The 24441-nt window shown below is 42.0% G+C and overlaps 1 protein-coding gene across 2 annotated transcripts in view; it reads left to right on the top strand.

Annotated features, from left to right (window-relative positions):
• Window positions 1-14645, top strand: part of psmd1 (proteasome 26S subunit, non-ATPase 1) — a 79847-nt gene extending 65202 nt beyond the window's left edge. For both annotated transcript variants that reach the window (XM_017702625.2, XM_017702623.2), the window contains exons 20-25: window positions 497-666; window positions 3755-3847; window positions 5538-5630; window positions 8580-8747; window positions 11513-11673; window positions 14477-14645. In XM_017702625.2, coding sequence (XP_017558114.1) covers window positions 497-666; window positions 3755-3847; window positions 5538-5630; window positions 8580-8747; window positions 11513-11659 — 671 coding nt within the window. In that variant the 3' untranslated portion in view covers window positions 11660-11673; window positions 14477-14645. The remainder of the gene's footprint in view (window positions 1-496; window positions 667-3754; window positions 3848-5537; window positions 5631-8579; window positions 8748-11512; window positions 11674-14476) is intronic.
• Window positions 14646-24441: the final 9796 nt, after the last annotated feature.

Here is a 24441-nt window from a genome sequence, read left to right on the forward strand (position 1 = left end):
CTCACACACACTCTCACGCACACTCACACAGGGGCACAGACACAGCAGAGATTTGTTTCTGCTTATAAGTTTGAAAGTTCAGCTTCAATTCTTCACATAAATCTTTCAACTCGTTTCCCTCTTTTCCGTTTGTCTCTTGCTCGGTCTTGATTTTTTGCTCTTTCTCTTCTTTCTCTCATCTTTCTCGCTTCTGTCTTTTGCTCTTTCTTGTTCTTTCTCCCTCGATCTTCTTTCCTTTTTTTTTCTCTTTCTCACTTTTTTCTTTTTTTTTCTCTCCTCTCTCTGCCCATCACACTTTCTCTTCGATCTCCCATCTAAGGAAGCCCCCTACACTATACCAGTAAGAGTCCTTGGGCAAGACTGCGAACACTGCGTCCTCCTACCTGTGCACTAATGATCGAATTAAGTAGATCTGAATTTGTCTAAATGGTAAAAATTGAAATGTAACATTTTTACCTTTTATCTTCGTTTCCTCTCTTGCTCTAATTCACTCCAGGTGGCCGAAACGTGACCATCTCCCTGCAGTCCCGTACTGGACACACCCACATGCCGTCCGTGGTGGGTTTGCTGGTCTTCACTCAGTTCTGGTTCTGGTTCCCACTTTCACACTTCCTGTCTCTGGCCTTCACACCTACAGCCATCATTGGCCTCAACAAGGACCTGAAGGTAACCATGCAACGCTACAACTTTCATCACAACAAATAAGGAGGGTGGGTGAAGTGCAGCTTGTCACTAATTGTGTTGCGTGCGCTTCCTGTGTCAGATACATAAATTGATATTTGCTTTATTGCGTTTGTGTTTATGATTACATGCAGTACCGGTTAAAGGTTTGGACAGACCCATTCACAAAAGGGTTTTCCACGTTTTGGACAGTTTTCCACGTTTTGGAATAACAGTGAAGGCAAAAAATACCATAAAATAATAACCTGTGCAAGAAAACAAAACCGATGTATTTTATTATTTATTTTACATTCTTTTAACAAATAGTCCTCGTTCATTAGGAGCCACCTGAGATACTTTTCCAACAGGACGGACGCATTATATTCACACTGCACTCAAAAACAGATGCTTATTGAAATAGGAGTGAGTGGAGAATTGAGCATGAAAACTTTGAATAAATGATTTTGGGAGGATGGAAAAATGAATTATCTTTATAGAAGAGGCCATATAGAAATCATATTATTCTACACTGTACATCACTGCCTGCTTTAGCTTCCATGCTCGAGTTAGCAGCGCTGCTCAGTTTCTCAGTGCATTTGCGCATTATTCAGTGTGCGGCATAATTTTTGAATGAAATCACTTTATTTCAGGTTGTCCAGATCGCATGAACCGAGCATAAACCATAGGCATTGTGTCCGTTCACAATGGTCTAGTCAAACGAACAGTGTGAATCACGAAGAGCAAGATTACTAAAATCACACATTGTGTCTGGCTTTTGAAGACATTCAGCTACAGCTCAACCAGATAAACGAAACAAGACGTAAAACTCAGTGATCTCCTCAGATTAGCCTCATACAGGCCTCATGCTGTCGCTGTGCTTCAGAGACTGTTGTTGAAAAAGAGATGAGGATCAAAACTATGAAACCTCCAGCTGTGCAGAAGCGATTTTCTTACATTGGGCAAAACCTGCTTTCCTCCACCGCAGCGCTACTCGATCCAAGGTATCTAATGGGGTGGGAATCACAGGGTATCTCACGATATAATCACGATATGCTGCACACCGTAATATCACGATACTGTGATCCATATATTGCAAGACAGTTCTCTACGATACATCACGATATCTGTGTAACTGAAGGAAATCAAATACAGAATTTCACAGAACCAGCAAACAATGTACAACAGAACGCAGAGCTTACCTTCCCGCCTCTTTAACGCGCATACATTAACAGCGTGCGTCATCATTTCAGTGTAAAATAGCCATAAACTGCCAGAAAGCAGAATCTTGACAATGGACGGTGCCCGTCTGATTCGTTTCCCCACTAAACCACAGGTTTACCCTATTCATTTGATTAGATCCTTAGCGCCACCTTGTGGAGTCATGAAGTAATGAATCTGGTAAATCAAATTGAAGGGGGAAGTCTGCATGTTTCAATAAATCAATCGATATTTGAGGCCAGTGTATCGATAACATTGCAAAAAAAGCGATGCAATATATTGCTGTATCAGTATTTTATCCCACTACTAAGCACATCACTTAAAACCACCTAGATTTGAATGATTTAACTCTTAAGCTGTACATTGCACTCATTTACACTAACAACTACTTAATTTAACTCGGGTAGTTAATTTATGGTATTGGACAAGTACTGAAAACGTGCTTAGTCTGAAAACCCTGTGCATCCCTGTTTTATTCTGTTGATTTTTAGTATTTTTTTAGTATTTTCTCATGTTTTGACAGCTTTATTTCTACCACACGTGATAATCGTGTTTCAGTGCATGGTTTTTGTAGTGACCTCCCTTTGGTATGAGTGGTGGTGACACTGTGTGAGAAGGTTCGGTCTTTTTTGCATCCAACCCAGTAGCTCCTTCACTGACTAACTCCTTCAGCTTCTTCTGCCAAACTCTTAATCAGAGCTTTGCTTCACTACACAGTCGCTATCTGCCAAATGGGAGTTTTTGGGAACACTGATTTCTAGCAGTCCAAGGAGGAAACCAGAAAGACCATAGATGCTTGCTCAGCATCGGCTCTGGCTGATTGTGTTGTAAAACATTTAACGCTTCAGCGGTAGGATGGGGTTCTACCTCCACACCTGCTCCCTCCGTGCCCACGCCAGCTGGCCCTCTGCGTTTTCTCTGTTTTCTCGTGCCCTTGTCCTGTATGCCAGCCTTTTCTGTTTGAAGAGCGTCCACGGCAGCCAGAGTAGCACTGGCACAATGAGTGGACCCACAGTACACGTATAAATATGAGGGGAAGTGATGATTATCAAAGTTATGGTAAATATTAGAAATGTGTTCAAGAGCTACTGAGCAGATCTGATTTAACTGCAGGGTTGGGTAGTTTGGGTGGAATCTGTGACACTGTCTTTAGGTGTGAGAGGGTGTCAGACTTTAGTCTTTCAAAAGACTTTTCAAAGTCTTTTAAAGTCTTTTAGTGTATGATTAGCATAAAGCAGTTACTACGTCATTGTACAATATGTGCTGTCTAAATGGGAAAAGAGAAGTCTAGCCATTCACATCATTGATTTATATAAATATAAAAATAATTTGGTGTTTCAAAAATGTATTTCTGCCCTTCGCAGTGTGGAGGTCAGATTTCTTGAATCACTTTTTTTTTTCCCCCTTTCTTAAAATTTAGAATTTTTCTTTAAATTTGAAAGTAATTCAGTCTTATTGAGCATTAGGAAAGTAATCTAATAAGAGTAATTGCAAGTGTTTTTAATTTATTTTGAAAAGTGGAAGCGATATCTAAAATACAACACAGTTGTATGCAAAAATTGTTCAAATTGTTTCGTTGAAGTGAAAATCACAGTTCATCAGTGAACAGTGAACATGGTTCTGCACACTTTTAATACACAATTACTGTTTATTTGCTGAATTGAACTGAGGGGGAGAAAAATCATGGAATGTGGCCTGGCAAAGTTATTTTTCTATTTTAATATTTTTTTTTCAGCTTGTTAAAGTCGTTCGTTTGCTGCGGGTTTTTTAGTGCGCACAATAAACCTGCAGTTATTGAATGAAATGGGGAAAAAACCGTAAGTCCAACCGCGGTCTGGGGTTTGCAGTCATAGTCTGTTTTCTGTGTGTTGTCCAGATGCCGAAGGTTCAGTATCGATCCAACTGTAAACCCTCCACCTTTGCCTATCCTCCAGCGCTGGAGGTGCCCAAGGAGAAAGAGAAGGAGAAGGTAAGAGTTTCAGCTCTGAGTTTTCCAACCACACAGCCTCCACGCTCTGCTTTCCCTCCTCCGGCACATCTTACAGCTGAGAGATCCATCATTTCTGTATTGAAATCACAAGAGCTGCAATTTTCAACAAGGTTCTCTTAGGAGGGAAACTTTGACCCAGTGACAGAGCTTGTGAACTGCCTCTAGAGTTAGCCAATCAGAGGCAGTCAAACCTCCATGTGTTGTGACATCACAACCACAGTTTACTGGCAGTCTGGCACACAACGCTCAGGGTCCAACCCTTAAGGCAGAAAAACTGGATATTCTGGTCTTGTTGTCCTAAAAGACAAGAAGGGTCTGTTCACAGATCTCATTCCTGAGATTTGCCTCTAATATGGTACCTATCTGAGCCTCCGGAGAGAAGGTGGCGCTGTTGCCATTACTGCCATCTAGCGTCGCGGGGTGGTGTTGTCAGTAGAGGCCGAGATTTTTCATCCTGCATTTTTTGTAGTTAAAGTAAATCATTTTTAAAACAAGCAATTTCATAGTTGTTATTAAAACACTTGGGCATGCATGAAGGGCTGAACAATTTTGATAAAATATCTAATTATGACTAATATTGCGATTATACTCCACAAATGGAGATTCAGGTTTTTTTTTTTTTTTGACAAGACCAGAATATTAACCATTACTAGCTTGAGGCTTGACCCCAGTATTGTGCCGGTTACGTCACAAAACATGGAGGTTTGGTTCCTTTTGATTGGTCTACCTTATGTAGACAGTTCTCAAATTCTACGCCAACTTTCCCTCTTAAAACTGAAACATCGCTTTTGATGTTTTGTTTATTTTTTTCGTCAATTCTTGCAACTCTTGTGATTTGAAAATTTCACTCCGTTAACTTGCAGTTTCGATATAAAAACGATTAATCTTTCAGCCCAGCTCCTGAAAGTCGAGCCGTTTTTCCCCAAATCTGGGCTCTAAACTATAAACAGACGGCGTCTCTTCAGTGATCTGCTCTGGAAACATCACTTTTAGAGAACAACACAAAGAGCGTCGGAGATTTTTGGCTTTCAGCAGTAAATTGTGAGCGTGTAGTGAAATGTGGAGATCATAAAACACACGTTCTGTTCATTTGAGGAGCTTTTACAAAAATATAAATAAATAAATTTACATTTATTTCATGCAGCTACTGAATAATTCGCCTCACGATTTGGTCACAAAATTTCAGATGGACAAACCAGAACCCTGGTCAGTAAGATTAATCATGTGACTTAAAAATGATGTGACATCACTTCCCAGACTCGAGGATGAGAGAGGTCTCGGAGGAGAGGTGGACTGACCAATGAGATTTACGACCTGATGCTGTTGGAGAAAAGAAAACAGGCTTGAAAATAATCTTACGCAATAGAAAATAATTGCAGTGGAAATCCCACTTCCAGCATTAATCAGAACAATCGCAGTTAGACGTTTTCCCCCAATCATTCGCCTCTACTTCTGATCCAGAGTGGGAACTTGCTGGCGAGTTAAATCAGATGTTCTAAGAGTAGAGAAAACAGAAATTTGCGGAGTTTGTTGTGTCCAAGACCAGCTTTAGGAGCCAGCTAATACCTCGCCTGGTTTACTCTGTTTAGTCCTCCGCATCCCAGAGACGTCATCGTAGGATCCGTTGAGGTTCTGCCCCGTTTTAAATTCACTGTGTTCCACTGCTTAGGTCTCCACCGCTGTGCTCTCCATCACTGCCAAAGCCAAGAAGAAGGAGAAGGAAAAAGAGAAGAAAGAGAAGGAGGAGGAGAAGATGGAAGTGGTACGTTTTAGTATGTTTGTTTTTTCCAAGCCATAAGCAGAATGTTTGTTCAGTGTGGGTCTGGAGCTGTGAATCTCGAGATGGATCCAGAGAGTTTCCCACTGTTCCTTACTGCTGGGTTCATTCCTTATGGATCTAGAACTTTTTTTGCTATTATTTGTCTTGTTCTTTGCTGTGCACCTCAGTCAGATGTTTCATCGGTATAGATCTCCAGCTGTGGCCTCCTGTAGGTCAGTGACAAGTACAGTGGTGCCTGAAAGTTTGTGAGTTTCATATTCCTAAAACTTCAGATTTTCAGAAGTCCTAATAGTGGATAAAGAGAATTAAATGAAAGGGATGAAAGGATTTGACTTGGTCATTCATTTATTTATTTATTGAGGGAAATGATCTTATGTTACACATCTGTGAGTGACCACTGTATATGGCTCCTGAAGATGGAGAAGATGAAAGTGGTGTTTTATTTTACTCATTTTTTTGGACTGGAATACTTATTCCGTGTGAATCTAGAATGTGGTGTGTTTATGTAGAACACTTAAAAAATCTTAGTTTCCTTTTTAAATAACAAAATCTAGTGTAATGATATATAAAATACATATTTAAGCACTTTAAACATTTGAAATGTGCTGAGCTTCTTTTGCTTCTTTGTGCATTGATTTGACTTTTTGGCTCTCGACCCGCCACAAACATCGCACTTCTGAGCAACCCAGACAAAAGTCCTCTTCTGGTCTAGACCTGTTTCTCACCGAAAAGACTTTCGCTGGTGGGTTTTTTTGTTTTTTTTTTTTGCAGCTTATCTGTTTTTTGCATCTCCATGCATTTTGAAAGTTCTCTGAAGCAGAAAGGACACTGCACCTCAAACGCCTCTTCTCATGAAACGGAAAAGTGGCGGAGGCTCCGCAGGTTTTGTTTTTGCTGGTGAAGAATGGCTCTCGCGATTGGGTTTGATTTGCTAATGGTTTGCAGAGCCGGCTGCTGCTGCTGAAGTGTAGAGTTTAAAGAGAGGGCAGAGGGCATGTTGAGTTTTCTGGCCTTGCCTGTGATGCTGTCAGTTCACCCATGAATCGCACCGCTGGATTAGGGTGTATTAGCTGGATTTGCTGTCGTCTCTGTTGTGGTTTACTGTCGGCGCGGCGTTCCTTCGATCGCTGATGAATGAAAATGAACGCGCACCTGAATCTCTCCCTGCTGATTTTCAGCGCTCTTGCCAAGAGACTTTGTGAGCTTAATTAAGACTGGCTTCATGAACTCATTTCAGGTGAAAGTCCTCCAGCGTCTCTCTTGGTAAACCAGTCTTTTAATAGAACGTCATTAATTAGTGACGCTGACGTCTATTAAAATGATCAGAAGCACAAAACACTGAAGGTAAACAGTTTCCATCAGGGAGAACCGAGTGGCTCTGAAATCACTTTTTACACACAAGCAAAGTTTCAGTTTCAGATTTATTTACAACTTAGTTCCAAGTTTAAGTTGAATAAAAACTGGCTTTAAACTCAGGATCACAGATGAGCTCCTTTACTATGTTGATCTGTAGGCGTCTGTTCATAAACATAAACCAGCCCAAACTCATTTACTATAAAATGAAATGGTGTTTGTAGAAATTCAGAAAAAAGCCGCGTCAGTCTCGACTGCATATGTGGACATATTTCTATATTGAGCTCTATTTACACAAAGTTAGGTTAGTTCATCATTTATGTTGAACAGACTCTCCCAAAGTTTTACGCTGCTGCGCTGACGTTGAACCGCGTGCTGCACTGGGTCGGTATGACCAACAGGTCAAAACCAGCTCTAAACAAAGTGACCGCTGGGCCCTGATTGGTGCTCTGGCTTTGCGCTTCTTTCGTTTTGACATGTTACGTTTTTATACACACAGAAACCAAAAGGAACGACAGATTTCTCAAAATGTAGGAGGAAAAAGACGGATATTAGACTCTGAACTGTAGTGGAGTGAAAGGAGAAAGTCGCCCAGAACGGAGAAACTTCAGTACAGATACACCAAAAATACTAAAGTACAGAAACTAATTACATTTACTCAGTTACTCAGTTACTGTCCACCACTGTTCTTCACACATACTGTCTTTCATTTTCACAATACGTAGCACAATTTTTTTTTTTTTTTTTTTTTTTTTTTTCCCTCTGGGATTGAACAGACACTATGCACCATTATGAGTATGACGTTCTTACGCTGTGTGGTCCTTCATGCAGTTATACGAGACCAGTTTCGCGCTCATGCACTTCTGGCATCGTTGAGATTCAAACTCTGGATTCCTGACAGCCCAGGCAAAGTCTTAGACAGCTTTTAGGGGCATCTTCCAAAGCCTTTTGTGATATGTGCAGTTGTTTACTGTTCTAGAACTACTGATTATATCCACAATATGCTTAGAAAGGAATGTCATTCACTTTATCGCCTGTGACAGTGACGTATTGATTACTCCCTAGACCTCAGACGCTGTTCCGTAGGCGGCATCATGCCTATAAGCTGCTTTTCCTGATGAGTAAAATTAGTTCGGGTTTGTTATGGTGAACGAAAGTTTTTCTACAGCTAAATGTTTTGCTGTGCGTACAATTTCCCTCTGAAGTGACCAGATTCACTGAATCCCATGTGTCACACACAAGGCCCATTTGCACTACAGTCCCCAGCATGCACTGCAGCGTAATGTGTGCTGTTTCTGTTAATTATCTTTACTCTTATTTTCTGCTACTTTTCCTTGTAGAAAAGTTTTAGTTTGCTATAAACTGTTATTTTCATGCTAAATATCAGCTTTTAAAACATTTGCATGTATATTTAAATAATGGCAGTGTTTTGTGTTCAGACTCTCCAGTTCAGCCTGTGCGGCTGTCGTGGTTAAACGATGGCTTATGCTACCGATACTGGCAACACCGTTAAAATTAGCCACCTGATATTTCGACCAGGCTCTAGTGTGTAAGCCTGTCATGCTGTGTCTGATGCAGGAGACGCAGGAGGCTGAGAAAGAGAAGAAAGACGAAGAGAAGGAGAAAGAGAAGAAGAAAGAGCAGGAGCCCAACTTCCAGATGCTGGAGAACCCGGCCAGAGCGATGCCCGCACAGCTCCGAGTGCTGACCATGCCTGAGAACTGTCGCTACCAGCCATTCAAACCGGTGAGTGTCTTCTCTCAGACTGACCAGCTCACACCAGCGCTGGGTGGTGTGATGGGGTATCTGCAGTGTTTTACGAGATGCTGGTCTTTTGAAAGGCAATTTTAAGAAAGTGAACTGATGGATATTCTTCATTAAATTGTAAACAGCTTTCCAAATATTAACCTGTTCATTCATTAGAATTTAGCTTCAAACGGAGCCAGAACGATCGGTCTATCAGATCACACCATCAGATGTGCTCCAGCTTGTGTGGAGTGAAAACCTGCAGCCACACCAGCCCTTTGCAGATAAGACTGGACATGCCTGGTCTAATAATGAAAGTTCTACTTTATCAGGCATGATCTTATGACCACCTCCTTGTTTTGACGCTTGTTGTCCATTTTATCAGCTCCACTTACTATATAGGTGCACTTTGTAGTTCTACAGTTCACTTTTTAAACACTGTGTCCACTCACTGTCCACTCTATTAGACACTCCTACCTCGTCGGTCCACTTTGTAGATGTAAAGTCAGAGACGACAGCTCATCTGCTGCTGCACAGTTTGTGTTGGTCATCCTCTAGTCCTTCATCAGTGGTCACAGGACGCTGCCCACAGGACACTGTTGGCTGGATATTTTTGGTTGGTGGACTATTCTCAGTCCAGCAGCGACACTGAGGTGTTTAAAAACTCCAGCAGCACTGCTGTGTCTGATCCACTCAGACCAGCACAACACACACTAACACACCACCACCACGTCAGTGTCACTGCAGTGCTGAGAATGACCCACCACCCAAACAGTACCTGCTCTGTGAGGGTCCTCTGTGAGCTGATAAAATGGACCATGAGTGTAGAAACAAGGAGGTGATCATGATCGTATGCCTGATCGTACAAAAGTATTAAAGATCACCTTTTAGCCGTATACTTTGATCAATTAAAAAATCTGATATAAATAAATTTGTGCTTTTACTGTTATCGCAATTTCTCCAGCAACATACTGACTGAGAAATTCCAAGGTGCTTGTGGGTAGACCGGTTCCTGGGGGGTGGCACATAATAAAGACTTAGTGGGTTTTGTTTTGTTTGTTTTTTGTTTTTTTAATCATATTTTTTTTTAAATATCGTCTGACTCACACGGCCAGACAGACTTACTTTTCACTAGATGGGTGAAAATGCATCAGACTCTTCATACAGCTGGCCCATAAAGGCCTGGACTGCAGCCTGCTGTAAATGTTTGACAGTTTTCCACTGTAAATAATGAGATCAGCAGCCCCCACACGCAACCCGACTCCTCTGAAGAAGACGATGACACTCAGTTAATGGCTCCAAATAAACAGAGCTGAGAGCAGAGCAGAGATTTAGCCTGCCGAGGTCAGCCGTCTGACATAAACGCTGAACTCGCTTCACTCTTCCGTTGGTCTTTTTGCCCTATCTGTAAATTTTGGACATGCAGTGTAGATGAATAGAAACAAGTCAGAAGAAATCAGAGTTTGTGACCTGATGCTCTGTCAGCTCCAAGCGACCCAAAAAAAACTCAGCCGGACTGAGAATCGGGCCGGAAATAGTGTGAAGGTTGTGTTGTGTGATCCTGGCTTTAGGGGATTTTTCCCGGATTTTTTTCTGTTAAGCTGCTTTGGGTCCAACTTTAATATTAAGCAATAATAATAATAATATTAAGTGTCTCTAATAAATATGTAGTTACATGTGAACAACATATGCAGCAACACTAACTACTAACGGATGGATTGCAGAATAGTTGCCACAGCCTCTTCTCTCTGATGTAATTACTCAACGGTAATAACAAATGTAATTAAAATGCCGTCACTGGAACAGCAAAGGTATTTTTTTCCAGCGGTAAAAGGAAATCTGTAATAATATACATTAAGACAGTACTTACACTGTATCTGCCAGCTTTCCTAACATTTAGCCAGCATTTATGTTGTTAGTGCTGTGACACTGTAACCAGTTTCAGCTTTAAACCTGTAATGTGACAGAACAGCAGACGCCCCCTTATATCAACATGTAGCTTTTATGACCTTAATTAAATGTTGCATTTCCTTCAAGGCAGCGTCTATATTACACCTCCGTTATTATACAGTACCTACATAATAACTTTAACACTGCACTGCAGGAAAGTTCCTGTGTAGAAGATCCACTTGTGTAATTACACAGGCTGTACTTCTGGGATCCGTCTGCAACATTGCCTAAATCATCAGTAGTTGCAGTTTTGTTGCATGTTATTCATATTGCATTGCATGTGTTATACACCGTTATTAGAGACATTATAAAATGGGAGCCTGCTTTATGATGCCTGTTGCAAAAAACGCTATATAAATAAACTTTGAGTGGACTCGATTTAGCCTTAAAGCTCTAATGCAAAGTTCAGACACCAAACACATCTTGGCTGTTGCACATTTTTCGGGTGAGGGAGGCCGGGGGGGTGGGGGGTGACACGACTGTGCGGATTTGAGATTTTGCCAAACTTTTCCTTTAAGTGGAAAGTTTCAGGGGTAAACACTACGTAGTGGAAGTGGGGTACCATCCGTTTTCTTCGGAGAGTGTCTGCAGTTATCTCCAAGGCAATAATACGGCTCAGTGTCTGCCGAGGGGAAAGAATGGAAAGAGGCGATGTGAGGATGTGTTCTCTTTCGCTCGCTCACTCCCGGTCTCTCTCTCTCACTCTAAAGCCTGGCACCGGTCTCCAGGTCAGTCACAGGCCAGTGGAACTGGCTCTTACGCTTCTGTACACAGTGAAAAGCCTCGGTCTGATCTGATCTTCTCCTACCTCTCAGTTACACACAGGTGGCATCATCATCCTAAAGGACACCAGCGAAGAAGAGGAGGAGCTTGTGGAGCCAGTCTCCGCCCATGGCCCCAAGATTGAAGAAGAGGAACAGGAGCCAGACGCCCCGGAGCCATTTGAGTACATAGATGAGTGAATGTCCCCATATAGGTACGCATAAATCCTCATAGGCATCACAGCAGAGCTAATAAATCTCTGTAGTCGGTGTCATACCCTTATTAGGAACTCTGAGGCCCAGTCACATTTCTTGGTTTTACCCCTACCCCTTGTTTTTTGAGTGTCACTCTAACCCCTTGTTCCTGAGCTACAGGGCAGTGGTTGAGATCTTCCCTCTGAAATGAGACCCTCTAATAAAAGAGCATCACTTCATTAACAGCTACTAGCGCCGCTCTGTAGGCGACCCTGCCCGTCTGCAGGGACAGCAGAGGAGGGGAAAGTTCAGCTCCTCACTGCTGGGCTTTAGTTACATTTAGGGATCATACACCTTCAAAGAGGGGGGCAATTATTTATTACCACCCCCCCTAATTCTTGACTTTGATTTGACAAGATATAGGAGCACTTTGTAGTTCTACAGTTACAGACTGTAGTCCATCTGTTTCTCTGATACTCTGTTACCCTGTTCTTCAGTGGTCAGGACCCCCATGGACCCTCACAGAGCAGGTACTGTTTGGGTGGTGGGTCATTCTCAGCACTGCAGTAACACTGACGTGGTGGTGGTGTGTCAGTGTGTGTTGTGCTGGTCTGAGTGGATCAGACACAGCAGTGCTGCTGGAGTTTTAAACACCTCAGCGTCGCTGCTGGACTGAGAACAGTCCACCAACCAAAAATATCCAGCAGCAGCAGATGAGCCGTAATGGACAGTGAGTGGACACACACAGTGTTTAAAAACTCCAGCAGCACTGCTGTGTCTGATCCACTCATACCAGCGCAGTATGCGCTAACACACCACCACCATGTCAGTGTTACTGCAGTACCTGCTCTGTGAGGGTCCGTGGGGGTTCTGACCACTGAAGAACAGGGTAACAGAGTATCAGAGAAACAGATGGACTACAGTCTGTAACTGTAGAATTACAGAGTGCAGCTATACAGTAAGGGGAGCTGATAAGATGGACAGTGAGCGTAGAAACGAGGAGGTGGTCATGATGTTACGCCTGATAAGTGTACAGTGTCCTTCAGAGCCACAGACTGAAGGTTTAGCTGGAAAACAGTCACAAAGTTAAAACAGCAGCTCACTTGAGCAGAGTTGGCTCATAAAAATGCTTCAGCGCCTGGGAAATACTCAGACAATGAAAATACATCAGATTAGCTCTCAAATATCAGGTGATGGTAAAGCCTGAGGTTGTGCCTGTTGTAAATGTGTCTACCCATGTCCTAAAGTCACTCACTCAGAAAACCGCGGCAGGCTCACTATCATTTCCACGCTCATAACCTGCAGTTAGCCGGGTGCCTCGGCCCTCAGATCGTCTGCAGATAGCTGTAACGGGAGGTGCGGGAGGCTTTTCTGGCCTAAACCCATCGCTGCCTATGGAATGTTAACAGCGGCTGCCGCTCTGAGTCACTGCCACCGAGGCTGAACGTGAGGCTCTCAACTAACAGGACAACAGCAGTTCCTAATGGAGTTCTTCTGATCAGCGCAGTCACGTTATATGACACAAGTTCAGGAGTTCGATTGTCTCGCAGTAGCATTTGACAGAGCCACAAACAATAAAGAACCTTTTTAGGCGCCTGATATGGTGACGTGCAGCAGAAAAGGAGAAAAGTCTTCTACCTTAAGTCATTTTAATCAGAAGGATCTTTTTCCTAATACATTTGGGCTGCGAGTTCAAACCTCCGTCAATGTTTCAGAATGAAAGGACAAATAGAAACAGGTCAAAACTTTTAGGAATTCTTTCAGATGAAATTATGGTCAAAGTACATTTTCTCATTTTTGGTTTTTGTTTGTTTTGGGAGTTGGGCGGGGGGGTATGGGGGGGGGTTCTTCTGCCGGTCTCTATTTCAGAGGTGCCAACAAAGGTGGTTTCCACAATGTTGAACCACACTTGTGTCCCTGTATGTTGCAGTGGACGTTTTGTAAATCCTCCACATAACAGGAAGGTTCCATCGTCCTCGAGGTTCTAAAAGGTGTGGATTTTCTCACAAAAAGCTACAGAACAGTGATAAAATATCTTTCTGCTGGGCTTTATGCGAAAATAATCATTTCGAAGTGTAAATAAGTTAATCGTCCTCTACGGAGACACTTCTGCACATTTAAATGAAGTTACTGTTTTTGTCAAATTTAACGCCCTGATTGAAAATAAAACGTAAAATATGGCAGAAGTTTTTTCCACGTTGCCATATTTTGTTCTTATGTTCTAACATACGAAACTTGGCAAATAAACAGAAATTGTGCCCCAAATAAAAGAATGCGTATGGATATAGAGGGTGTCTAAAAACGTCATTTGACTGGTTGCACTCAGACTTTTGTACACTGTAAAAAGTGTCTCGTCAGATCAGCCTAAAAAAGGATTTCATGTGATAAGAAGTAAATTAAAAACTGCCCTGTATGTAGTTTGCTTGGTTTTTTTGTTTGTTTTTGAATTTTGTTTGCTTGTTTGTAATTAATTCATGTACTATTTTACTTAATTACTTGCAGTTATTTGTCTTGTATGTTTGCTTAATTCATGTTGGTTCTTCAGTGTTTATTGGCCATAATTGTTTAATTGTAAATGTAAAAGTAGTAAATGAACTAGTTTTACTCAACCTGAATAAATACTTTGAATAAACGATTCTTTCAGTGTAGTTTGAGATGAATGAACTGGTTCAGCTGCTTGTTACTGCATGAAGTGATATGTTTAGGTGGATCTGATGAGCCACTGAGCTACAGTGAGCAGCTGATTGAACTGTGTTTAACTGTCTGAGGTCGTCTACAGTGAATCTGCCTCATTAACCAGTGCCCCCCTCTTTCTTTTAACAGGTGGTGAAACCATTAGAATCCCAGCATGCACTTCTTTGTGTCCTGCCCTCCACCCGACCTCTTCTTATTTTACACGTTCCTTCCTCCCTTCCTGACCTCGCTGCCGTACGGCGAATGTTTTACATTATTATTTTCTGTCCTTACAATAAAAGAGATCTATTGGACACTGGCGGACTGGTGAGTGCTTATTTCTCCACACTGGCATTCACATTTACTCTGGATTCATCCTAGAACTTTTATATATAATATAAAATATAAAAAACTTTATTGCTGTCCACCCTTGGTGACTGGACTTAATCAATTCAGTATCCTGAAGGAAAGGCTGGGACGTGGTCTACAAAAACTCCCACCAGGCTGCCCCACCGACGCCTCTGACTTAAATCAGCTCAGGGTTTACAGGGCGACTTGCAGGTTCTAGCCCTTTTCTTTCGGTCACACGGTGTTTGGATGCTCTCCTATAGATGCTCTACCGATACTTTACGTCCTGGTGACAGCTGATTATCATTAAGGGAAGGTTTAGGAGTAGATGTAGGTTTTGCCTCGAGGTTAGGGTCAGGGTTAGATTGAGGCATGTAGGGTATAGTTTAGAATGAGGTAAATTAGGTATAGAATTAATATAAGTTTTCACGCACGTCTTCAAGTTGAGTTGCATTTAATAGACATATATTTGAATGTTAAAGACAGACTGAGCATCTATAGTGACCATCCAAATAAAGTGTTGGCCCTCTTTCAATTTTAATAAAAAAAGTCTTACGTAGTGCAGCTTTAAAACAGGTGCTGGAGCAGAAGAGCACTAAAATGTGCTGGGAATTCCAGGATCAGGCTGGAAAAACGCGGCTTTAGCCCAAGTTACTGTTTCTCAGTATTACTCAAGTAATTCACTTTGAAATGTAGTGGAGTGAAAGCAGAAGTCTCAAAAAATGGAAATGCAAGTTCAGTAATGAGGTACATGCACCGAGTTGCTGTCCATCACTGGTCACTGGACTTCATCGGTTCAGGTTTCACCGTAAGTCCTGTTCAAATCTGCCTAAGGCAAAGATTATTGTTCTAGATTGTTCTTGTTGTGCACCCTTAAAAATATGGTTCTTCAAGGGTTCTTTAGCAAAAATCATTCCATGTAGAACCATGAATGCTCAAAGGGTTCTTTGCATCATGGATCTACATTGATGGAGATTATGCTGTAGATGGTTGTATATAGTACCCTGAAGGGTCCTAATGTCAAGAAGTGCAATATAGAAAGGGTCGTAATAATAATAATAATAGGAGAACCCTTTAAAATGGGTTCTATATAGAACCATCCACAGCACAGTCTCGTCAATCTCAAGAACCCTTTTGTGATGCAAAGAACCCTTTAATCACAGAGTGAGTGTTCTTTGGCAGAGAATGGTCCTATATAGAGCCATTAATACTCAGAGAAACGCTTTGCATCATGAAAGGTTCTTCAGATTTATGGAGAATGTCATGTAAATGGTTCTACATTGCACCCTAAAGGGTTCTGCTGTTGTTAAGAAGAAGCCTTTTGGGTGGTCTATAGCAAGGTTCTATATAGAACCACTTACAGCACATTCATACTCATTCTCCATCAATCTGAAGAGCCCTTTGATGTTGCAAAGAACCTTTTAATCATACAAAGGGTTCTTTGGGTATTCATGGTTCTAAAGAACCCCTTATAGCAAAGAAAATGGTTCTGTATAGAAGCATGAATATTCAAAGAACCCTTTGCATGACTAAAGGGTTTGATGGAGAATGCTGTAGATGGTACCCTAATGGGTTCTGCTGCTGTTCTGATGTTAAGAAGAACGCTTTTGGGTGCTATATAGAAAGGTTCTATATAGAACCATTTATAGCACATTCTCAATCTGAAGAGCCCTTTCATGATGCAAAGGGCTCTTGAGTGTTCTTTGTTCTATAAAGAACTATTTCCTTTGCTAAAGAACCTGTTTCTTTAAGAATGTGGTGCCTCCAAGATCGATGTATGATGAAATGAGATTTTGGCTTCACCACTTTGCTGTTAAACCTCCTTATCTGAAATAAACCTGCACCATCAGTTCAGGATCCCGAAGGCTGGGCGGTGACGTGGTCTGAAAAACTGCCAGAACAGACGTTTTTTAGTCAAAGCAACCTGAAAAGGCTCCACATGTAAAGCTTTAAGCCGTAAACGTGAGCGCTGAGGATGAACTCATTGGTCAGAGTGCTCTGGACGGAGACGCTAGGTGTTCTAGACTGTGACCTGTGGTTTTATGTCTTTAGATGGTTGAGGTGTTCCTGTACCACCCTGCATTCTTTAGGCTGACGGGAGGAAGCGTTTAGTCACACTTTCACCGCACACCATTTCCCGTAAAAGGCAAAGATACTAATGCATTAATTTCCCAGACGTCTTGACACGGTGGGTGGGAATCTTCAGTCCATCCGTCTTCGGAAAAGCTGTCCGCTTCTTTACAGCTTTGATGATGCTGCTTTCTTATTCTTTCCAACTTGCAGCTGCCAAAGCTTAGCATACGCAGCCGGCCGGTCCGAGGCATCCGCCGTCTCATTAAAGCCCTTTTTCAGCACCGTGCTGCTCGGGCCAGCTCATAAAGCCTGCTGAAGGAAGGCTGACCAGTGCCCTTGTGTCAATGCTGAAACAGGAGAGCGTGTCCAGAAGACTGTTTGGGTTCTGACTTTTTAGGATGCCTTGGCCGTCTTCGAAACTCCTTCGTTGTCCCTCTATGGAGATAAGGCCGTAAATGGTAGTAGTCTGTGGCCGGTCTGTGGCCGGGCGGCTACCGTGAACCCAAAGAAGCGCTGAGGTCAGTTGCTGTCCGGCGCCTTCTGTATCTATCAACGTCCCGGCAAACGTACATACCGGCCTCGCGCTCTCCCATGGAGTCACAGTCTGCTGAGGCTACAGAGGAACCTGCGATGACTGAAGGCACGAAACCTTTCATTCGGTCATTCAGCAGACTGGTCAGAGTGTTATAGGAAAAAAGCAAGGGTGTCCAGGCCACAGTAATGGTCAGGAGGCTTCTGTTTGTGGTACTTTGTCGGGTGCAACGACTGAGAAACTTTTGATGGTGAGAACTTTGAAAATGGTTCTAGATAGCACCAACAGGGGTTTTCTATTGTAAAAAGCTTGACTTTAACAGTAGCAGAACCTTTTTTGGTTCTAAACCATACACAACACATTCTCCGTCAATCTGAAGGACCATTTCACTGTTCAAAGAACTCCTGAAGCATGCAAACGGTTCTTGGAGCATTCATGGTTCTATGTAGAAGAAAACGTTCTGTGTTCTTGATAAAGGTCCTAAGAAAAAGTCTCCATCAGATTCATGTCGTGTTCTTAAAGCGCAGAACGGTTCTCACCTTTGCACTCTTGACTGCGTGTGGGTGCAGTTCTTACCTAAGAACAAACCCCAGATAAGAGAACTCTGAGTCAGAACCTTCATCAGAACTGCGTAAGTGGGTTTTAAGAAGAACTTAACGAGGCCCAGTGACATCTGCACTCTTGGGGTCATTCATTGTAGACCACCCTGATTTTTGACACTCTTTGAACCCGTGTTGTGTGTTTGGACCAAATATTATGGTAACCATGTTGCTCTTGATGCTATCAGGTACATTTTTCAGAGGCTGATAGTGGACTGTGGAGTTCAGTCAAGGCCTCGGCGTCCAGTCTCGAGGAGAGTTGCGTAAGTGGTGTGGTGAAAGCCGAGGGAATGTTCCGAGTTTATCTAAAGGATTAGCCGTGTTGATAGGACACGGAGTGCCCACAGAGGAGTGCGCTCTCTGTTTTTGCAGGTGGGTGAAATCTATTCAGGACAGTCGATAATGGACCCAGTCATACATCAAGCTACAGTGGAGGCTTTCCACACACCGCGCTCACACATTTCATCACCCTGCATTTACAAGGACATCATTTGAAAACGAATGTTTGGTAGGGTCTTAACTGCAATATTAAAGAAAGTGGCAGATTAACCTAGAAAATCGGGAATTTTAATGCAATCTTCTATTCTGACATAAAATAACCGCAATAAACAACAAGAAAAGCTGCTCAGTGGTGATGACACCAACTACTGGGCAACAAGAGTAACACTGAAGGCATTGGTGATGTCATACTCATAATAAGGTAATTAAATATGGAAAATTTCACAGTAAAACTTCGACGATAAGACAAATGTCGGGTTTATTCGCAGAGAAAAACAAAAAGGCTGCTGAAACTCATGAAAGCCAAAATGAAGACGACCAGAATCCTTTATACTGTGATATCAACCCATCAGGAGAGCACAGAATACCATCAGTGGCCACTGAAAACCACCAGGAACCAACACTTTTAATGGGCTCGATTTTATTTTTTTTTTCAACAGGAAGGTGCATTAAATGTAACTCTGGCAGTGTTATGGGCGAAAAATGGATGAAGGGATGGTGTGATGATGTTGCTAAGCAGCAGCCGCCAAAAGTTACCGTGCCGTTGTGGCAGAGCGTGTATGTGTACGTAACGTCACCAGGGCTCAGAGCGGGGCTCAATCCACGGCGCCCGGGGAGCAGTTGGGGGTTAGGTGTCTTGCTCAAGGACACCTCAGTCATGTGCTGTCGGCTCTGGGGATCGAACCGGCGACCTCCAGCCCATGACTGCCCCTTAAAGGAGGTTTGACAGAATATATAGAACTATAATGGGAAAAAGAGAGCAGTATTACCATTTCCAGAGAAATGTGAAGATCTGTGAACTTCAGTGGAAATGTACTGATTCATATGTCTGGAAAGAATTTGGGTGGAAGTGTGTTACTCGATTTTATTACTCCAAAGCAGAAACCTGCAGAAAATCAGGGATGCTGGAGGATGTGTGGGAAGCGGGAAGCCGGACACTGACATGTATTTTGGGAACGCTCAATATTAAGGCATTTTTGGACAGAGTTATAAAGTACTGAGAAATATATTTAGTTTAGCATCTCCCTGTGAATTTGACACGTCTCCTATAGGTCCTAAATTTTGATGCAACAAGATCGGGCAAATATTTGTGGGACATTCTATTAAATGCATGCAAATAAAAGTTGGAACAAGGTAGTGGCTGAACCCCCGCACAGTGGATGACTGGATAACCTGGACAATGAAATGTATGTAATGGAAAAAAATGACATTTTTTATAAGACTGAATAAAATTATGGTTACAATGGGTCGACTATATGAAATCTGTAAGACCAGAGTTTGTAGCGATGCAATGTGTGAGTATTCCCGTTTTATTGACTTATTTCCCCTTTTATTTATTTCTTTATCCGCAGTCATCATCTCAGTTTTTAATGTATGTATTTATGTTATAGTTAAAAAAATAAAAAAGAAAGTGACTGTTTGGTACTGCCCAACAACCCTGGGGGAGAAGCAGCTTAGAAAGTGTGTGTGTGTGTGTGTGTGTGTGTGTGTGTGTGTGTGTGTTTGGTACTATTACATTCTGTAATAGGTTCCCTATTTTGCTCCTATACAGTTTAGTTTTCCTGTTCTAATGGTTCTAATAGTTCATATTTGGGTGGTCATCATGTGGTCAATTTTGTTATGTGTCCAGTGCAAATATATGTCCAGTGCAGCTGCACATAAGGTCAAGCCTAAGGTCATAATGCCCGAGGCCAAAAATGGGCTAGTGGGGCATAAAGCCCCCCCAGCATTGGGCTGTGGAGCAGCGGAGCTGTGTTCTCTGGAGTGATGGAGCTCCAATACCTTTGGGATGATCCAGAACTGACCATCCAACATCAGTACCTGACCTCAATAATGCTCAATTAACTCCTCACAGCAATGTTCCATCATCTAGAGCAGAGGTCACTAATGGGTGGATGCTGTCCTATGCGGACCTGGACCTATAACTGATAAACTATGGAGAATGACTTAATTTCAACAGGGTGGTTCTGTTTTAATCGTCATAGCTTTTCTAGCCTTTACAGCAGCTTTAGTGGCCCAGGAGACTCACAGACCAATTACATGCACTGTAAATGTCACACGTGACGCTACTCAGCCAATCAGATCTGTGCATTACAATGAGCTCTGAGACTCCAGTGAGTGACGCCACACAGGGGAGGGATGAGGAGAGAAACAGCGGTCAGAGAAGAAAGTGAGTCAGAGGGAAGTTATTCCACATGACGTGATCTAAAAAGAGAAAACTGACAGTAAATGTTGTTGAAATCTGACCGAACTGGACTTTATTTGATCTGATGTTCAGTAAACGTTGTTGAAATCTGACCGAACTGGACTTTATTTGATCTGATGTTCAGTAAACGTTGTTGAAATCTGACCGAACTGGACTTTATTTGATCTGATGTTCAGTAAATGTTGAAATCTGACCGAACTGGACTTTATTTGATCTGATGTTCAGTAAATGTTGTTGAAATCTGACCGAACTGGACTTTATTTGATCTGATATTCAGCTGTCGACTGTAGATGATGAAGATGCTGATATTCCCACTCGGCTACTTCAGTACACGGTATATGGCACTGAATCATCATGCAGGTTAGACATGGTGATGTTCTGGACCTTCGCTTGAGGTAATTATCTCTAATTGGACCTTATTGAATTTTAATTAAACACCCCTGATCTGGTGTATTCCCAGAAGAGTAGAGCCTGTTACTGCAGCACAGACTCACTATTAACACCCTTCATTTCAGAAGAAACTGATGTCAGAACGTTCTAACTGGCAAAACTTTGGATGCCACTTGTACTCAACACTTTCCCATCATAACACACATCAGGCCTAGTAAGTGGCTGATTAGAACTGGTGTGATGGAGCAGTAAAACACTGAAAGACGGCTTCAGAGAACCAGCTGTGTCCTTCTTTTAAATTGACTCTGTCTCAGAGTTCCACGCCACGTGTCAGGATTAGTAGGTGTTCAGACTTGTTCCTCGAACTATTGTTCTTTCTTAGAGAGTGGCAAATGGAGTGAGAGGAGAGACAGAGCCTGATACCGCAGACCAGCCACTGAATAGCTTACGTAATGCAGTTCAGGTCCAGCTTATGCATGCAGTGGAATAAACAGTGGAACATGCCAAGGTGGACCTTCAGAGCTTTGTGTTGATGCCATTTCTGGCAATAAAAGGTAAGAACAAACTGACACAACAGACCAAACCATTTGTGGGCAGATACTACATAGTGGGCCGTTTGCCAGTTATCTGGTCATTGGTGGTCAATTGTAGTCAGTGGTGGCCCCTTTCCATTGATGAATGGTGTGAAGAGGGGCTGATAAACTGGACAGCAACAAGATGAGCTACAGTCTGTAACTGTAAACGTACATACACTTAAAAACCACGGTTCTTTGAGGGTTCCTCAGTAAACAAAAATGATTCTATAAACCCTTTCTAGGATTAAAGGGTTCCTTGCATCACAAAATGGTTCCTCAGAATGTGCTATAGATGCCTCTGTTTAGAACCTTATTTAGAATAGCTCTTCTATATAGAATCCAACGCTGGTTGCACAGAAATCTCTGCTCATCATATAAAAGTTTCATGGATCGGACAGAGTAGTTTGTACATCATTAAAGGGAAACTCCACCAATTCTTTGAAGTTTCCACATAATTAGAAGCTTAAGATGCAAACAGAGCCGTTCAGAGCGGTTTGGTGTGAAACGCTCTGTTCTAGAGAAACTTACCAAAAAAAAATGGTTATCAGTACCATGCCGTGATGTCTGAGACACTGTTGTATGGTGTATTTGTTTGCATAGTTTGAGCCAAAAATGTCTTGCTAATTGGTTTATTTTAAGGGTGCATGCAGGGTGCTGTGTCAAAACAGTGGCCTTATATAAGAAAACTGATTATTCCAGATTTTCCACTATTTTCCATCATCAACATTCCATATAAACTCAGAAGACTCGTGTGGGTTCTCTGGTGGTTCTAGGTGGTAAATAAAACGTCTATATCTGTGTTGTAGTCATGGCGACGTCTGGTTCCCATCACCACCACTGTAAAGGCGTCTGAACCGTTTCACACCAAACCCTCTGAATCTCTCGGTTTACACCTCAACGATGCAACTATGCATAAATTTTGAAAGAACAGTGGAATTTCCCTTCTAAAGGTGGTCATATCTATCGCTCCTTTCACAAAGCTGATAAATTAGGGCCATTGAGTGTAGATGCAGTGTAGAACCTAGATGGTTCTAGGTGTCTCTGATAAACTGGCCAGTGGAGGTAGAGTGTGTATTTATCAAATGGGCAGCTCTGTTGGCTCTGGACTGTCTGTGTTCAGTGAAGTTTAATAGAGGCCATCCTCCGTCTGGACTAACCTACATTGGCCATCCTGCTCACAGCTGGAGGCCAGACTTGCGGTCAGCTCCAGCAGTTCAGCGTGCGGTGTATTTTCCAGCTGCGGTATCCGGGGTCCCTGAGGACCCGATTTTTAAAAGTGCTCGGAGAGACTGGACGCTGAGGCCAAGGCATTCTGGGAAATGAGAGTTAGAGAAATAAACAGCTGGCACGGATTAGGACACGGAACAAGGAATAGAAGAAGGGAAGTGGAGAGGTGGGAGGACGGATGGTACAGAGTGATACAAGTCCAGCATTTTCCTGCCATCAGGTCGGAGAGACGGAGCACTGCGGTGCGAAGGAATGCAGCACCTATTCATGCCACCGGCATTCATCATCATTCAGTAAATACAGCGAGCACTGTTTGGATTCCCTGCGGCTGACGGCTCTAAAATATGAAACGCTAATCATTCTTTCTCAGTGAATTCATGGGCACTGAGCCGATCTGAACGGTCAGCTGTTGGAACAGACGCAGACGTTTTAGTAGAGGGCAGGAAACGCTGCACTTCGGTCCACTGCAGAGAGCCCTCATTAAGCAGAGTGCTGGAGGAAAGTCAGGACATAAATATGGTTTATAGGTGGTCGGAGTCCCTGTCCAATTTCTTTTTTAATTTTTCAGCCGTCAAGAGTGGCCAGAAAAGTGAAACATTGGCACATTTTAATCACTATGTTCAAGATTTCCTCACTTGCCTGGTTCACCAGCTGTTTACAATAACTATTACATACTTATTCACTATCTACTATTCGACTTATTCAGTATCTACTATTAATTATTCAGTACCTACTATGACTTATTCAGTATCTACTATTAATTATTCAGTACCTACTATGACTTATTCAGTATCTACTATTAATTATTCAGTACCTACTATGACTTATTCAGTATCTACTATTAATTATTCAGTACCTACTATGACTTATTCAGTATTTATTATGACATTCACTATCTACTATGACTTATTCAGTATCTACTATGACTTATTCAGTATTTATTATGAATTATTCAGTATTTACTATGAATTATTCAGTACCTACTATGACTTATTCAGTATCTACTATGACTTATTCAGTACCTACTATGACTTATTCAGTATTTATTATGACATTCACTATCTACTATGACTTATTCAGTATCTACTATGACTTATTCAGTATCTACTATGACTTATTCAGTATTTATTATGAATTATTCAGTATTTACTATGAATTATTCAGTACCTACTATGACTTATTCAGTATCTACTGTGAATGATTCAGTATCTACTGTGAATGATTCAGTACCTACTATGAATGATTCAGTATCTACTGTGAATGATTCAGTATCTACTGTGAATGATTCAGTACCTACTATGAATGATTCAGTACCTACTATGACTTATTCAGTATCTACTGTGAATGATTCAGTACCTACTATGACTTATTCAGTATCTACTGTGAATGATTTAGTTATTAACAACTATGCTTTTTCAGCAATCTGTATGAATGATTCAATAAATATTATAAACTCATCAATTATGATTTTTTAATGCATCTAATGTTATTTAGTGACTCCTTTAAGTTATTAAGCGTATATACTATAAAGTCTTCAGTATCTGCTGTACACTTTTTCCTTGATGACCCCAAAATCTAGTTCGGACATGTTTGGTGTCTGAAATGATTCTTTATATAAAACAGGCTGGGCTGTTCGGTTGCGCTTCCCTTCAGCTGCGGCGCAGCGT

The sequence above is a fragment of the Pygocentrus nattereri genome, chromosome 15 (genome assembly GCF_015220715.1).
Source record: "Pygocentrus nattereri isolate fPygNat1 chromosome 15, fPygNat1.pri, whole genome shotgun sequence".
In the NCBI taxonomy this organism is placed as follows: Eukaryota; Metazoa; Chordata; class Actinopteri; order Characiformes; family Serrasalmidae; genus Pygocentrus; species Pygocentrus nattereri.